This window comes from Pyrgilauda ruficollis, unplaced genomic scaffold (genome assembly GCF_017590135.1).
Source record: "Pyrgilauda ruficollis isolate IOZ18807 unplaced genomic scaffold, ASM1759013v1 scaffold36, whole genome shotgun sequence".
Lineage (NCBI taxonomy): Eukaryota > Metazoa > Chordata > Aves > Passeriformes > Passeridae > Pyrgilauda > Pyrgilauda ruficollis.
The window spans coordinates 2,463,419-2,479,928 of NW_024525045.1; the positions used below are offsets into that span (position 1 = coordinate 2,463,419).

The 16,510-nt window shown below is 38.5% G+C and overlaps 1 protein-coding gene across 2 annotated transcripts in view; it reads left to right on the top strand.

The window, feature by feature from the left end:
* The first annotated feature begins 5,118 nt into the window (after window positions 1–5,118).
* The window catches only part of SLC9A9 (solute carrier family 9 member A9), a 177,959-nt gene continuing 166,567 nt past the window's right edge, over window positions 5,119–16,510 (top strand). The window contains exons 1-4 of one of the 2 annotated variants that reach the window (XM_041475797.1): window positions 5,119–5,462; window positions 11,046–11,248; window positions 14,100–14,177; window positions 14,780–14,856. In XM_041475797.1, coding sequence (XP_041331731.1) covers window positions 5,288–5,462; window positions 11,046–11,248; window positions 14,100–14,177; window positions 14,780–14,856 — 533 coding nt within the window. In that variant the 5' untranslated portion in view covers window positions 5,119–5,287. Of the gene's footprint in view, window positions 5,463–11,045; window positions 11,249–14,096; window positions 14,178–14,779; window positions 14,857–16,510 lie in introns of both variants that reach the window. The other variant, XM_041475796.1, reaches the window with a different exon arrangement.

A 16,510-nucleotide genomic window follows, 5' to 3' on the forward strand; every position in this document is an offset into this window, starting at 1 on the left:
TTTTATAGGAAACCAAACTTAAACCAGTGTATATGCACAAGTCCACAGTTCTAAGAGCTGAACATGAGTCAGCTCCCCAAAGTAGTCCTCCACCAGGAAACTGTAATTTAGAAAGATTTAACTTAAAGTTGTAATGATAAAAATTATCTAGATTGTTTTTTGGTTTATTAAAAAAACAAAAATACTACCACAGGGCAGCAGTTCAAGCTGAAAATGAGCATTAAACCCACAGAAGTAAACTTGGAAATACTTCCTTCATAATCCTGACAGTCAATGGTGTGGATTAATTTAGACTTCATAAACAGGCAATATCAGTTTTCCATAACTTTGTAAGTCATTTAGTACTGAACCTGTTGGCAGAAACTTTCTAAACTGGAACAGATTAACTCTCCTGTAACAACCCATAGAACCAAAGCACTTCCTGTCTTTTGAAGCTTTTATTTCTTCAGACATGCTGGCATTTCTGTCTTATCAGTGAGAAAAGCACACATGAGCATTTCAGGTCTGTCTAAACTGAATTTGGTCTCTGAAGGCAGATTCCAGCATGATGAGCAGGTTGTTACATCACAGAGTGCATCAACTTTACTCATTCTCTAAGGGGAGAAAAGATTTTCCTGTGTTGAGAAAATGCCTCTGGACAGTGACATATGAGCAGAAGGATCACAAGTCTTGGGACATGAAAAGTCCAGTTCCACTCAATTCAATGTATATTCATCATAATTAGTACACTATTTTAATAAAACAGTAAAACAGGCTCTGAACCAAGGAGGGAGAAAAAAAACCAAACCAGATTTCACCTTCTGGATAGAAAGCTGTATTCCAGTGAGCAGAAATTATTTTTAAAGCTATTTTTCAGCTAAGTGTAATAGCTGTAACATAAAGATACATAGATTATGTGGATTTATTTCTGTCTTTAGAGGCTCTGTGCCCCATGTAGATTGAATACCAGCAACATCAAATAAGAAAAACAGAGTCTGACCTCAGAAAAAAGAGAGAACAAGATCAACAGCAACGAGCAAATAAACTGGTTTCATAGGAAGACTATTTTAAGCAGCAGAAGAAGAAATTTTCAAATGCACAGAGGCCTGCCAGCCATAAACAATGCTTAGCCCACCAGTGTGGGCTTAGTGGCCTTAAGTGGCCTTAGCCCACAGTATTTCCTGGGCAGTTGTGTATCAGAGCAGGAGCCAGCAAGGCAGATCTTCTTGGCTGGAATGGATTAGAGAAGGATAACCACTTGTGATCCCACTAATCCTGTTCCAGTCTGTCTGGGGATTTTAGGCAAGCGAGCTGTGACAGAACACTTTTTATCTGTGTGCTCACAAAGTGGTTGATTTCCCAGTTTCAGAGTTGGTTTGGCTTGGTCTTTTAATTATATATACAGGAGCACTTGTTTTCAATGTTTGCTTTTACTCTTGTCTGTATTTTTCTTATGCTTGCAGAATTGCCAGTGGTGCTAAAGCATAATATCTTTGCTTGGAATTCCCTCTAACTATGATTTATTACCACCTTTACATTATGATCCTTTTCTGACTTTATATCTTCCAAGGTGAGAATCCCTCTACTGAGTTACAAGACTCCTCTTGCTTTCAATTCCATCTTGATAGTTTCTATTAGAGCAGACTTCTACATCTGCCAAGCTAAGGACTATTGTTCTGTGAAATCCATATAATTGATAAGGTGCACACAGAAAATAAGTAGGACCACTACCTCTTGTTCATTAAAATTACATGCCAGAGGAGATGAAGCAAATACTATTTGTAATAAGAACACAGTGTTATGAGAATTACTTGACATACTGCCTTCCACAAATCTTGTTTTGTCTCTTTCACCTATTAAGTAATATTCAAAATATCTTCCCCATGAAAACTTCTTTATTCACCTAGTAGCCTGTTCTTAAAGCCAAAATGTACTTTTCTGTTTTACCAAGTTCCCTTCCTTCTTAATTTATCATCTGTTATCAATATTGGAAATATGATGCAGCTGTTGCAACAGACTGTTTTCCTATTTAACCTGCAAACCAACCAAAACTTGGAGAGAAGTTATTCCATTTTAGGAAGGGAAATTGCTGCAGGGCCTGGATACCCCTAAAAATAGGTTTACCTGAAATAATGTGGAAAGACCTGAGCACAAAAAAAACCCATTAACCGGTCACATTGCCAACAGTTTTTCAAGTGAGACCTTATTGGAAACCCAGATAAGGTTTTCTGAGTCCTTACTGTTTTTCTGTGTATTTTCCATAGGTAGGTCTCTTTTCTCAATAGAGCTGCTCCTAATCTACTCAGACTCATCATTCTTTACAAAACTGTACATAACAAAAATTTGGTAAAGAAACACTGGAGAGGTGATTTGGCTTAATTTATCTCAAGAGGTTTCTGGCTCTGTGTACCTCTAATAAAATCACATGGCATACAGAGAACAATAATACAGCCATACCAGTCAGGACAGGGTGTAACAAAACTAACAGATGGAAACATTTCATACAGGCTCTTCTATCACCCACAGATGTCACATTAGCTCTTCTCCTGGTACGACTCTGAACATTTGAGGCACCCCTCTAAGTAGCCTATACTTACCAAATGACACCAGATTATTAAGAGCAAAAAGCATTCCTAAGGTCCTGCTCTACTTCATTCCAATATATTTCCCCCAACAATGCATGGATAAAATTATCACTTACAAACATCTTGCAACAGTTATTCTGCCTTAATCATCATATCTTTGGCATATTTCAGTGTATCATAATAATGAATACAATGGTTGAGAATGCAAAGAAAAACAACAGGTTTTAGGTCTCAATTCTGGATTCCTCAGAAGCTGCAACTATGAGTGGCTGGGTCTGGAAAGCTGATCTGAAACTGTCTCACACCTCTGAGAGGAAAGCAACATCTGAAACCCCAGTCCTGTAACATGGTGAGTGCTGTTTAGAACCAGACGTTCCCAAAATTATATAAGGAGCTTTGGCAGAATTTAAGCCCCAAGTCCAACACCTGCAAGCCTGATACAAAACCTGAAAATCTCTTCTCATTGAAGCTCTGATCTGGTGCAAATTGCTGTAATGTGTGATTGCTTCACAAACATGTATCACATTATCTTGTGAGATAGGGCAGAATCATAACCCTATTGTGCAAAAGAGAAAAGGCAGCTTGGGAAATTAACATTTACGTGTTTCAAATATTTAATATCTCACCTGCTCTAGCAGTAAGACTCAGGAATTCCTTGTTATTTAGTGAAAAATATGAGTTCAGGTAAATTAAAATAAAAACTTGAGCCTGGTCTCCCAAATCTGAAGTGAATAGTCCAATCACTGGGATTTTCAGAATAAAATTACCTTCTTTCACTGTTTTGGGCTGCTTCTCCATTGATTTTATTGTAAGTGCCTGCAAATTACTTATTTCACAGGGTGGAAAAGAACTGGCTTTCATAATAAACAAATCTTTGGGTTTTATTGCAAAAGAAACTGAATGTGGCTATTTTAAATTGATTTTTTTTGCTTGCTTTTGGTACTTCCACATTGGAGATGGATGACCAGACCACAAAATTGAGGTCACTGTCATTTCCAAATTGTGACTGTGAAAACCATATCAAGCCTTTATTTTTATTTTTTCTCCTCTATGATATAAGCCTTGGCTATGTGACTAACATTTTTTTAAAACAGTTGCATTACTTGTATAATGAAATTGCTACACCCAATTCCCTTACATTATTTTTTTAATTCAAAATATAGTATTGAATAATTCTCAAAAAATACCAGTCAGCATCGTTACCCTTGCTTAAAATTGACTTGCAGTTCATTAGTTTGGGAGGTGTACCCTGGTTTCAGCCAGCTTTGAATCTCACAGAGGGTCCCTTGAAAATTAGTTGAGAAATACAATTTTGACTTAAAGAACCCTGATTGTGTTTGCAAATTATAAGGTAAACCTACAAAAAGAAAGAGAAAATGAGGGAAACACAAAGGAGAGAAAATAGTGAAACATGTAGAGAACAAAGTGAAACCACTGATAGAGATTGAAGAACTATCTGGTAAGCAAAGGAAAAGCATTAATTAAAAAAGAACTAGGAGGAAAATAATTTTCTTAAAGTGAAAGAAAAAAGGGGAAACCTGTAAAGGGGGTGAAGTTTGCTTATGCAGAGGACAGAACTGATTGATTATCAAGAACAAAGTATTTAGATTGATTGAAGAAACAGTACCTCCCTGGGAACACTATTATGAGCTGAGCCTATGGACAGCTGGGTATTCCTGGGTTATTCACCTTTGCCACCTGCCTGACTTGGAATGGATTTTGTAAAGATTAGTTAGCTCCAAGATGTGTTTTTAAAAACAAGTCATGAGAATTTAACATCTAATAATGAGAAAATTATTTTTTTATAATGAGCAGTAGAGTTGCTGTTTTTTCTGATGAAGATTAGAGCTTGTTTGAAATTCTCTGTATATAAATTGATTGCAGCCTTGACCATAGACAGAAAAGTCCAGGAGTATTTGCTATACATAGAGTTTTTCTACTGTTTTTCTGGTGTAATGGAATAATGAATTGAACAAATCAAAACGTGCAAACAAGCAGAAATGATGAAAAGTATATTCCACTGCATTTTATTCAGTTCAGTAGGGGGGTTTAAGTACTTCTAATTCCAGGTAAGTGGACCCTTGCTTTTATAGAGATCTGTCTTCTGGCAGGATCAATACAAGTGCCTAAATCTTGAAATCCTTACCCATTGATATGTTTTCTTCTATCTTTGCACCACAGTAAAGTGCCACCTTTATTCTGTCATTTACATTTAAACATGGGGAAGTGGGAAAGAGGAAAGGTTCTTAAACTTCCAAAATGTAATAAAGGTTGTTATGCCATTTTTTTTTTTACATTATTTTTTCCATCTTAAACTGTGAAAACAAAACAGGACTCCTGGAATTCAGATTGGGCTGTAAACTACAGGAAGAAAACATGACAAGGACATGCTGAGTTTTACAACAGAATTTTAGAAATGGAGAGTCTGAGCCCTGGAGGCAATTTGTGCATCCACAGCCAGAGCAAGCGCAGTCCAGCGACACAATCGTACCATTAAAAATGAGACAGGGCAGCTTTAAGAGAGAAACAGGAAGCTGTAACTAGAATCCAGCTGAATTCTGAGCTGGGGCACTTCACCATGAGGCTGCAAATGAAACAGATGTGCTTGCTGTGAATTTCTGTAGTGTCTAGAGTTTTTGTGCTAAAGGTGACAACACTTTCCTTCCTGGGAGTTTTTTTTTTCCTTCTTTTATTTTTCACAAAGTTTCTATAAACGGAATGAAATGGAGAAGTTGAAGAAATATGTATCAGTGAAAGATGAAGATCACTTTTATCATCAGGGAGCTGTGGAGCTGCTAATCTTTAACTTTCTACTCATTCTTACAATATTAACAATTTGGTTGTTTAAAAACCATCGATTCCGCTTTCTGCATGAAACTGGAGGAGCTATGCTTTATGGTGAGTATAAATTCAAGTGCCAGCATAACACTGGACTAGTTGCATATTTATGATGAGGCACTTGAGATCAAGTGCTGACAAAGCTCAGAAATGTGCTGAATTAAATGTCATCAGCTCCCTAAGTGTGGGGTAGAATAATGATGTGACAGCATCTCTCCTGAAGTAGCCAGAGGCTGCCTTGGTAGGGGAGCAGCAGTGACGAGCTGGTTATCCCCAGCATGTGCATTCTGCTCCTGGTGCTCAGGCAGGAGAGCTGGGGAGTTAACTGGTTACAAAAACAGCCTGCTTGGGTTTTTCCAGCATTCAAAGCTGTTAGTCTGAGCAGCCTTGTGGATACAAGCAAGTTGTCTAATAAAGTTTAAATGATGTTCAGAGCTTTCTTTTGGCTTTGCTCTGTGCCTTTGAAACGCACACTAAAGAATGTGTCTCAAGTTTGCTCTCAATGCTGTCATTGTAGGGTAACTTTAGCTTGCCTGTCTAGTTCTAATCTTTGATGAACTTTTGCCATGTTGCATTTCACTCTCACGCAGAACTTTCCGCCTTGTCCCCCAAGTACTCTCTGGTTTAATGGCACACACACGTGTAATGACTTCTCTTGGCACTCTGTCCATGCTGTTTCACTGAGACCCTACTGCCATGGCTGCTGCCATGAGATACATGCAGGAGGGCAAACTGTCAACATGGAAGACAGAAATCAACAGCTCAGTCACTACCTGAGTCCCAGCCTGTTCTGACACATTCTGTGCTCACCACATCCTCTACCAGTGCAATACCCAAACTGGTTAAGATGGATGCCTCTACTGCAATACCTTCCTTCCCACTATTGTGCTGTTTGCCATGTGCAACTGATGGCATTTTCTGAAGATTCAGACAAAAGCAAAACCAGAAATGAAATATGGGAGAATACAACAACAAAAAAAAAAAAAAAAGTATGGAATTAAGAGTTTTATTCATCATTTGCTTCTGTTTTGCTGCCTGCCCAGAACATACTCTGCACATCATGAGGACAACCTGCTCATATTCTTTGGATTGGTTAAGAGATGAGTGCTCCAGCAGGACAGAGCTTTTGAATTATTAAAACATTCCTCATGATTGTAAATAAACTATCTCTTTAGTTTTGCATTATTTATGGCAGTCTTCAAACAGGAAAAAAAAGCTTATCTCTAGGAGCTAAAAAGCTAGCAATGCCCTTCTTATCCTTCAAAATTTTGGCTATGGGTGTAGTTATCTTTAACACCATGGAATGACAATTTTGAAAAGAGAGTGAAATTTCAGAGGTCATAAGAGAGATTGTCAGGTAACTGGCAGCAACTTTGGGAGAAGATCTTCATGACACCAAGCACTGACAGTGGGACACGTCCTGCCCTCACTTAATTTCAACTTCCCTTTCCAAACAGTTCTAAATTCTACGTTTTCTGCACAAAAAGAGGCCCCAGTCCTTACAGCTTGCTTTGCTCCAGCCCACTGAGCTATTTATTAGATATGTGAATAGCAATACAATGCACTGATAAACTGGCTTCAAGTGACAGGATCTGGGCACCTATTGCAGAGTGTGCCACAGGACATTCCCTCAGGGGAGTAGCAGTGGCGAGGACAGGGAAGGCAAAGTGAGAGGAACACTGGGGGAAAAAACAAACATAGAAAGACAAACCCAGGAAGTTTTACAGTTACTGCAAAATGCTGAACAGCCACAAACGGAACACAGCCTGATAGAAAGTGCTATTTAAAGTAGAGAACAAATGGGGGGGGTGGGGGGGATGGCTTTTTTTTTTTTTTTTAATATGCTCGGTAGCAGAATTCAGTTTTAGGCTGAATAGTTCCAGCTAGAAAAAAATCCCAACCATACTATCTATTTAGAAACTTAAATAAGTGAGGTGTATTATTTTTTTTTTACCAAAGCAATGGACCAACAATAAGTATAGCTATATTCAATTTTTAAATCTTTCTACAAAGTAAGAAAATTTTAAAAAAAATTTGAATAATGCAGAATTAATTCACAAGAATTAATTCAACATTATTTTACAAAGTGTGTATATATATATATATAAATATATATATATATATATATATATGTAGCAAGGCATTTAGCTTGAAAGTATTTAAAGACTCAAATTGTCTTGTTTGTTTTGAGACCAAACTGAGAAATCACTCACAAACAACAAGGAAGAATACAGACTTACCTGTTCATTCATTCATTTCTTGGTTTTCCTGAGTCTCAGAGGGCAAGTTTCTCTTCACATTGTAGTTGGGTTTGATAAACAGACCACTGATAGTAAACTCAACTTAATTCCTGATTTCTGTATACCAGGGAGACAGGTGGGTATGAAAGAGTTTCCTATACACGAGCACACTCAGGAATAGCGTGGGAGATGATCTACACCAGCACTGATGAAAACAAAGCCACCTGCCTGGGATCAGAGCAGGTGAGCCCTCGTGACACCAGCCCCAGGATGTGACCTCTTGGTGCTGGAGAAGACACAATGAGCCAGCAGAACACCAAAGCGCCTGCAGCCACCTCCTGCCAAGCCAGATACCTTGAAATGCCTCAGCCATAAACCATTAGGCAGCAAATCCCCCATGTAAGTCAGGGCCCTTCACATGAGTGCAGCAATAACCCAGAGCTGTGCAGTGACAAACTGAGTGCAAGTCTCCAAATTGCTCATTGTCCCCAGAACTCAGGTTTCGGGCTCACACAGAGGTACCACCACCCAGCTCTGAGTAAGAGGCTAAAGCACTCTGGCAAGTAGACAGCCAGGCCTGAACTTCAACAACAAAAACCCCCAACCCAGCAGCAAATCAAGCTGTGCCTTTTCTATGGGAGGTTAATTACCAAATTTAAATGGAAATTGTTCTCAGCTTGAGTAATTGTCATCCCTAGGGAGTGGGTGGCACCCCCTCGGTGAAGGTGAGGCTGGTTGCAGATGTACCAGCCTTCAATGCTGTGCTCCATGGCATTAGTTGATCAGACTGGAAGGAAAACATAAAAAGGCTGAGTGACAGAAGAGCCATTGTGGTGCTCACATAAAATGGCTTTGGGTTGCAGTGGTTAGAGGTGTTTCACCAGGTTTGGAGGGGACAGGTTTTGACAGGTGTGCAGAGGGAAAGCCAACTCACTGTAACCCTCTGCAGCCCCTTCTGAGGACCCCATTCAGTTTGGAAGTGAGGCACAATCAGTCCTGGATTCAGCTTTGGTGGAGGTGTCTAATGATGAACACTCTGATTCTTGTACCTTCTAAATCCAGTATGCCACTTGTGTGAAATAATTTAATTTGCCTTCTGCTGGTGTGTTCTGAGTATCTCTATTTCTCACAGGTAGAAATGGATGGAACAGGTGCCAGAAAGAGAAATCTCTGAACCTCCATAAAACAGACTATTTCAGTGTCTTCCTTATTACAACATTCACAATGAAGAAAGCTTGTTGGGACTCAGAAGAGACATAGGAAAACCACAATTAAGGCAGAAACTGAAATTTTGTAGTGGTGAGGTGAAGAGAGGAACATCATTCTTGAGACAAAGAAATTCGAAAGAAAACCTTAAATATTTGGAAAAATCAAGTAATGACTAAAGCTGCCTCCCTGAGTGTTATTACTACAAAAAGCATTTAACAGCTGACTAGATGAAATCCTGGGGAAAGAACAGTCCTGTTTAGCTCAGGAGTTTGACACTAAAAAATCCCACCAAAGGTCACATCTGTAATTAGCAATTTTATCCTGCTTCCACTGAAGAACCTGGAGACCTGCATTGCCTTCAGTTAAAATATGACTGAGCTGTAGTTAGAGATTTTGCTGCAAGATCCCACTTGAAAGGACAGTTGAGACTTTTTAAAAAAATCTGTAACATTAGTGACAGCCTTTTCTGTTTCAATGCTGCATTTAAATAAATGTGCTTAAAACACTTTTGAATAGTCTTTTTCTGCCAGTGTCCTCGCACAGGCCTTGGTGAATGTCTACAAAATACTTCTGTTACCTGAGCAGGTTAAGTAATACCTGGTAATAGTAGTTTAAAACATTGAGTCTTAAGGACAAAAATGGTAAAAGGAAACCTGTATGTTTTCTGCTCCAGAGAATGAAAAACATCAAGTGTATCAAATTAAGTTGCATTTTTAACGTATTTGAAATTGAATTTAAAAATTAATTATGTGATTCTTCTAGAGATAACCTAATAAAAATAAGCTGAAAATCCAGACAGTTTCTACTAATGAATGGTTTCCTGGTTTCTGACTCATGATTTTGGACATCTGGGCTGAGCACTGTGGAAGTCATATTTCATAGTGGCACATGCAGTGCTTGTTTCCCTTTGCATATACATACCTTCCCCTAACATTTTGAGGAATTCTGTCTTTTATTACAGCTAGATTTATCATCTGATTTATTGCATGAATGCTGTGTAACTTGAGAGAGGTCTTGGGATTTTCCACAACTTATTGAAATCCTCTATCATTTACAGAAAGGAAAAGCAACCACACTAAACAATAGATTCTAAACAAGCACAAATGCCTGCACACACTAAAACAGCCATTACAGCTCTTACTCAGCATCACTCCAAGAAGCTACAAACTTGACTTACAGCTATGCCAGGAATCTGCAGTTCCAAAAGTCTCTGGCAGGAGAAGATGTGACAATAACAAGGATTCTCAAGGTGCTTGTGATCCCTTGTATCCCCTTCTGATGATGGGCTCAAACTGAAACTGGAGATGCTTCTCTGATATTTCATGTAATTTAATTTTTTTCTTGTCTTTTTATAGTAAGTATATCTATCTAGATGTTTAGGTGTCTTCCCCCAGTATTTCATCTGAGCATTCTTAGCATTTTATGATTGTGTTAATAGTTAGTAACTGTAAAGCTGTTCAATCTATACATGGGACTGAAAGCATACATGACATAAAAGAAGTATGGAAATTAAATTGGAAACCAAATCAAAGTCTCTGAGGGTGGAAATAATCTCAGTAATGTTATCTAGCTAAATAGCACCTCTCCTAAAGTAAACATGCAGCCTCCCACTAGAGCCAACAGAAAGAGCCATCCTGTCCAGAAGTACATTTTCCTTTCTGTTAAATGTAAAGGGAAACAAAATATCTGTAAGAGCCCTAAATTGTAGATAGTCTTATTATTCCTTCCCTTCTTCCTGACTTTATTTTTCTATGTTAATTCAGTCTTCTACAAAAAGCAGAACGTGCCTCAGGATGTGTCTCCACAAATGAAGTGTGTAAAATACCCAACAGCACAGCTGATGTTTATATGCTCAGCTCAGCACATGAGTTGTGCAGACATCTCCCTGCTCTAAATAACTATTGAAAATGCAGGGGATGAGAAACTCAGTTAATTATTATGCCAGAAAATGGATCACAAAAATAGGAGTATGACTGTGCACATGTCAAACCAACATCTGCAGTCTAATGAAATGACCATTTTGGAAGAATATTTTGTGGTCATCCATAAGGTGTTGAGAGAAGTTCTGTAAATGTAGAAACACTGAGAAGGTATCCTAGTTTTGGCAGAGCTAATTTTTCTCTAAATGTGTGGCATCAAATACTTAAAAGTACTTGAATATCTTTAATTTTTCTTTTTTTTTTTTACTCTCCAGGCCTTGTAATGGGATTAATTATACGATATGTGACAAAATCACCAGATGTTGAAAGTGGTACTGTTTATGAATGTGAAAAACTGAAATCTGGGCCATCCACTCTGCTTATTAATATAACTAATCAGGTCTACGAATATCAATACAAAAGAGAAATCAGCCACCACAATGTCAATGGTCACCAGGGCAATGCAATGCTTCAAAAGGTAAAACCTATCTTATTTTTGCTCTAAACTCTGTAAGATATTTATTTTATTGTCATGCTTGAGAGAGGAAAACAAGCTTCAAGTTAAAACGAGATAGAGAGTCTATTCTGAATTTAGGGCGGGGAAGAAGAACAGTAAAGGAAAAGAAGTGTGGTAGAACCCTGCCCATCATTTAGCTCCAAGCTGACTGTGCACTCACAGAATGGTTGCCTGAGCTCTTTCAAGTGACAGTCCCAGCTCCTGCAGACACTGAGTCCACTGCAGACACAGCTGTTAACTTGGACTCATTGCCACTAAACCTTTATAAACACCACTGATATCTTTACTTTTTCCTCTGTCTTCAAAGTGACTTGCTCTGGCATGATAATGCAAGGGGAGGTTACCTTGTGTGGATAGCACAGGAAATTGCAAACTCTAAACATTTTGCAAAACACAAACTTTTACATGTACTTAATGTACACTTAAATTCATCACAGCACTCTCATACATTCTTCCACTCCTGCAGTGATCCTCAGTAGGGAGACAGCATTAGGACAATTCAGGCTGGATGTAAAAAGGGAAGTGTGGGAGAAAATTTGCAGTCTTTCACAATATCATGGCTTTTTCTTTTTTCCAGTACATAAAAAATATTTCACTTTTTTAGTATAGTCTTTCCCTGCCCATGTAATATTTGCTTCTTGGCAAATACACTGGCGAATCACTATTTTTTTTTTTTTTTTTTTTTTTTTTAATGGCAGCCATTTGAAGAACATAGAAGTGCAGAACCACTTTTTAAAACCTGGATTTTGTGCTCAAAAGCATTGTATATTGACATGAAACTCCTAAGCCCTTACCAATTACTTTTTATAATATTGCAATGTATTGTTTTGCTTTTTCCCTAGTATTATTGTTTGTCTAGCACAGTAATGCATGATCCTGTGTATTACAGAGTTATCATTGGGAAAACTTTTAAGTTATGCTTAGAATGTACACTGTGGAGCTCAGCAGAATTAGGATTTAACCATCTGCTCAAATTTCTTGCTGATGCAGCACCATTGTGTGCCTGTCTGCTGTTACTGCCAGACCTGCCCTTCTCAGAAAGAAGCAGACTGTCAAGGACCATTAGAGTTGTGGTGGGTGGAGACAGGAAAATACTGTGGCAGTCAGACTAATCAAGTTTTGCTGAATCTCCATTTTTTTTCCTGCTAGCTGGTTGCAGTTGCAGCTTTGTCTTAGCCAAAGTGTGTGTTTCATTTCCAGGGCACGTGCACTAATCCATTACATTTGATCCTCTTCATCAGACCTGGCTCTGGAGCTGACTTAGGAGAGAGGAGGAGCAATGACTTGCACAGAAATTTCTCTTGCCCTTACAGGGAACTGCCCAGTCTTCTTTCTATAGTCTCACTTTGCTGGAAGGCTCTTAAGGTCTCAACTTGAATTGTAGTTCCTCTAAATTATTGGAGAGACCTCAATCTGCCTGGATTTTCACTTTTTTTCCTTTAAAATTACCTGGCAGATGCCCTCTTGAAAAGAAAATAAATAAAAAAAGGAAAGGGGGATGAATTCAGCTGTATTTAGGAGACAATAACAATGCCTGGCAGCCTTCCTGACTGGCAAAAGCACTAATGTAAAACACAGAAAGCATGATCACACCACGCTCTGGGTTTTGTACAACTGTAATTCCCTTTTGACTGCACTAAAAGTGTTACTTAGTGCCTTTTATCAGAGAGAATAGATTGTGCCATGACTTACAAACATGTATTCTTCAGAACATGACTTTGAATAATAAACCATGCAGTCAGGATTTCTGATGCCCACAGAAAAGATATTTTAACACATCTGGCTGAATTAATTCCAAAATTAACATTTAAGAATGTTAGTTCATAAATTAAGAAAATTCTTTTTTCATCAAGTTTTCAGTGATGGTGCCTGCACAGCTAATGTGGCTGGCAGGTTATTTAGCTAGACTTTTTAGCTTTATAATTCAAAGTGAGAAGGACGGAAAAAAGTCTCAGCTCTCACTTCCTGTTTATTGAATCAAACTGTCTGTTAGCAAGAAAGCAAAAGTAATTTTGTAGGCAGGTCTTACTCTTTTGAAGGAAAATAATCTATAATACTGTAACCTTAAAATATCACTTCATCTGAACAAAGGAGCTGCAAGCCTTGCACTAATTTCCTCCTGTCTCTTATAAGTGTTGGTATAATATAGCCCACTGAGAGAACACTAAGAGTACACACGCTTATTTAAGTTGGGTTGGTTTTTTTCCCCTCCAGCAATGCTGTAATTTTAAAGAGAATTCTATTCTATTCTATTGAATTGCAATGGCTGAGCAATGTCCTTGGTCTTTCTCTGTGCCAGAAGTTGAAGGCCAATCTGATCAGTGCACTTCCTCATCCTAGCATTGCTTTAAAACTTCTAATGGCTATTTTATAAATAATTTCCTTCAAAGGAAATGTTACATTGGTTTTGGTGATGTAGGCCTTTTATCACCCTTTGTACATGGGGAATTGAGGCACAGCACTGCTGATGTGTCTTTCCTGACATGTGAACCAGGAGTTACGTCATGGGACTGTCAAGCTTGATGTCTGGCAGGGCAGCTGCTGTCACAGGTAAAGCTGCTTTTATGTGTTCCCTGTAACATAGCACAACTGATTTCCTAGTTGAAGAGCTACTTTTCAAATAGTAATCTGCATCTATAAACTGTAAGGAACTGCACATTTATACTTGCAAAAAACCAACTCAGAACAATCCCACAGACAGTGGAGGTGAGCCTGAGATCACTCCTGATAAGAAGATACAATTAAAAAACTATGATATCAAATTAAATGCTACTTTATTTGTCCTTACCCTTTCTTTTGTCCTTCCTAGCAGATGACCTTTGATCCTTCCATCTTCTTCAACATTTTGCTGCCACCCATTATATTTCATGCTGGATATAGTTTGAAGAAGGTATGTGTCTTTTCTTTTTGTGACAGAAGGGTGTGAGTGTGGCTGCTGCTCTGTAGACCCAACAGGCAGTGACAGAGGACAGTCAGCTAACAATTTCATTGCCTGGGGAGGACTTGGCAGGAATGGATTAAAATGAATGATTCATGGACCTCATTCTGCTCTCTTTCTGTCCCTGTGCAAATATCTGATTGTAGAGTTTATAGCACTTAGGCCTCCCTGTTTTCAGAAGAGACCACTTTGAGTGCTGTGAGCTGCAGGCAGGAACAGCCTGTGATTCATATCCTGCCTGATCAGGACTGTGTTCAAGAGATGGGGTCATGATACCATTTGCATCAGGTACTTCCAGTGTGCCATGATCCTGAAACATTTGGCCAGATACATAAAAAAAGAGGGAATTTTGATGGCATTCCACCAGGAGAAAAAAATTGAACGTCTTTAAGTCATAATTTCCAAAATAACTGAGGTAGCCAATATTGCTCCATCTTCTGTATGAGAAATGTGTTGTAACAAATGGCACTTCTAGATGTGTTTCTACTTGGTCTGAATGTGTTTTTTTTATTTACTATATGACAAAGGACTTTCCTTCAAACTTTCCTCCCCAGAGACATTTTTTCCGTAACTTAGGATCAATTTTAACCTACGCCTTTTTGGGAACTGCCATCTCCTGCATTGTCATAGGGTAAGTGAGCCTTCTGCTATTATCACATGCTTGGTATTTCTTTCAATTAAAAACTAAACTGTAAAAAGAATTGCAGAGCCTGCATGGTTCATATTCTTAGGAACTGGTGTAGCAGATAAAATAATTCCTTCTCATGGAGTGCTGAGATGAAAAAGGTAAAACCCATGGATAGCCAAGAACTGTCCCAGGCATTGAGAAAATTGTGTCCTTCATTTCTGGCCAATGACTGGTTTAAGCATGAACACTTCATAGCTTTAACCACCTGTCCTGAGAAATAAGACCATTCTCTCAATTGAAATTCCATGCTTCTAACTGGAATTTCTTCTAGAAAAGAGCAGATCTCTAACATTAAAGGAAGGACTTTAAATCTCAGAGGCCATATGAAGAGATACTTTGTGGCATGTATGGAAAGTAACTGGAGTCATTTCAAAGGCTAAGTGAAATTTGTAGTTGAAGATCACATGAAAAGCCTCAGTCTGGAACTATGTGTGAATTGAGCCTGGGTGTGACTAAACTGCTTCTGCAGAAAAAGAGGAAGGAAAAAAAGCAGAGAGGCAAAATATTCTGGTTTATTTCCAGACCTGCTTAGGGAAGAGTTTCTAGATCTGTGTCAAAATTTGCCTAACTAAAGAAAGTATTTGCTACTCAGAAATGGATTATGTATTTCCAGGCTGACATGGTGTGAAAATTCTGTTTGTCTGTGTGATTAGCACAATCAAAATTCAACAAATAATTGCAAAATCCTTTTAACCCTTAACATTTCAAGGTTTAAATAATATTTATGAACATGACACAGACACTTCAGGTCTCACATTCTGAAAAAATTCCTGATGCAGGTGCAAAGGAATGAGCAGAGTGAGAGAGTCTTTGTGCCTGCCCAGAGCCTTACTGCAAGGAGCAGTGCCCTGCTCCCAGTTCAGCCTGAGCGTCACTGACATCCCTGGCATTTCTGTGCTGGGCACAGAGACAGCTGAGCTGCCTCCGTCTGGCTGGGCTGGGGAGGTGATGGAGCAGTGCTGCATGGGAGTGGGTTTTGCTGAGAGGCCTTGATCTTGCTGGTATTGTGCAGAGTTAAATTGGCAAAAAGTCACAAAACTCTCTGGTGTTCAGGTTTTAGACTAGGAAGCACAATATAATTTGTAGGCCTTATTTGAGGGGCTGGGCTGTAGAACTCTGAAATATATCATTTAATCTCTGCATGATATGGAAAGGAATGTGGAGAAACCTCAGGTATTGTAAGGGTGCTTACATTTAAAACTGATCAAGGTTCTGTACCTATTCACAGCAGTGTCAAATTATAGAAGCAGCTAATTTTTTTAATTCTTTCTCTTCCTTTATAGTAAAGCTAGATGTGTTGCATCAAGGTATAAAGCCCTTACTGGCATTATTATGTGATGGAACTTTCTCCTTTAATGTTCTTTTAATAATAGTAAAATACATGAATGACCTATAACTTTGAGTTCAATGATTTTAAAACCATTATTTTATGGGTATGTCATCATATCTATCTTGATATCGCAGATTTCTAATAATCAAGCTTAGTAAGCATAATGCACCAGAGGCATTGTGGTATTAAAAGTCCTGTAAGCCATGGTTGCTCCAAATTTTTCTTTCCTTGAGAAATGGCACCTCATAGATTCTTGAAGTTCACATC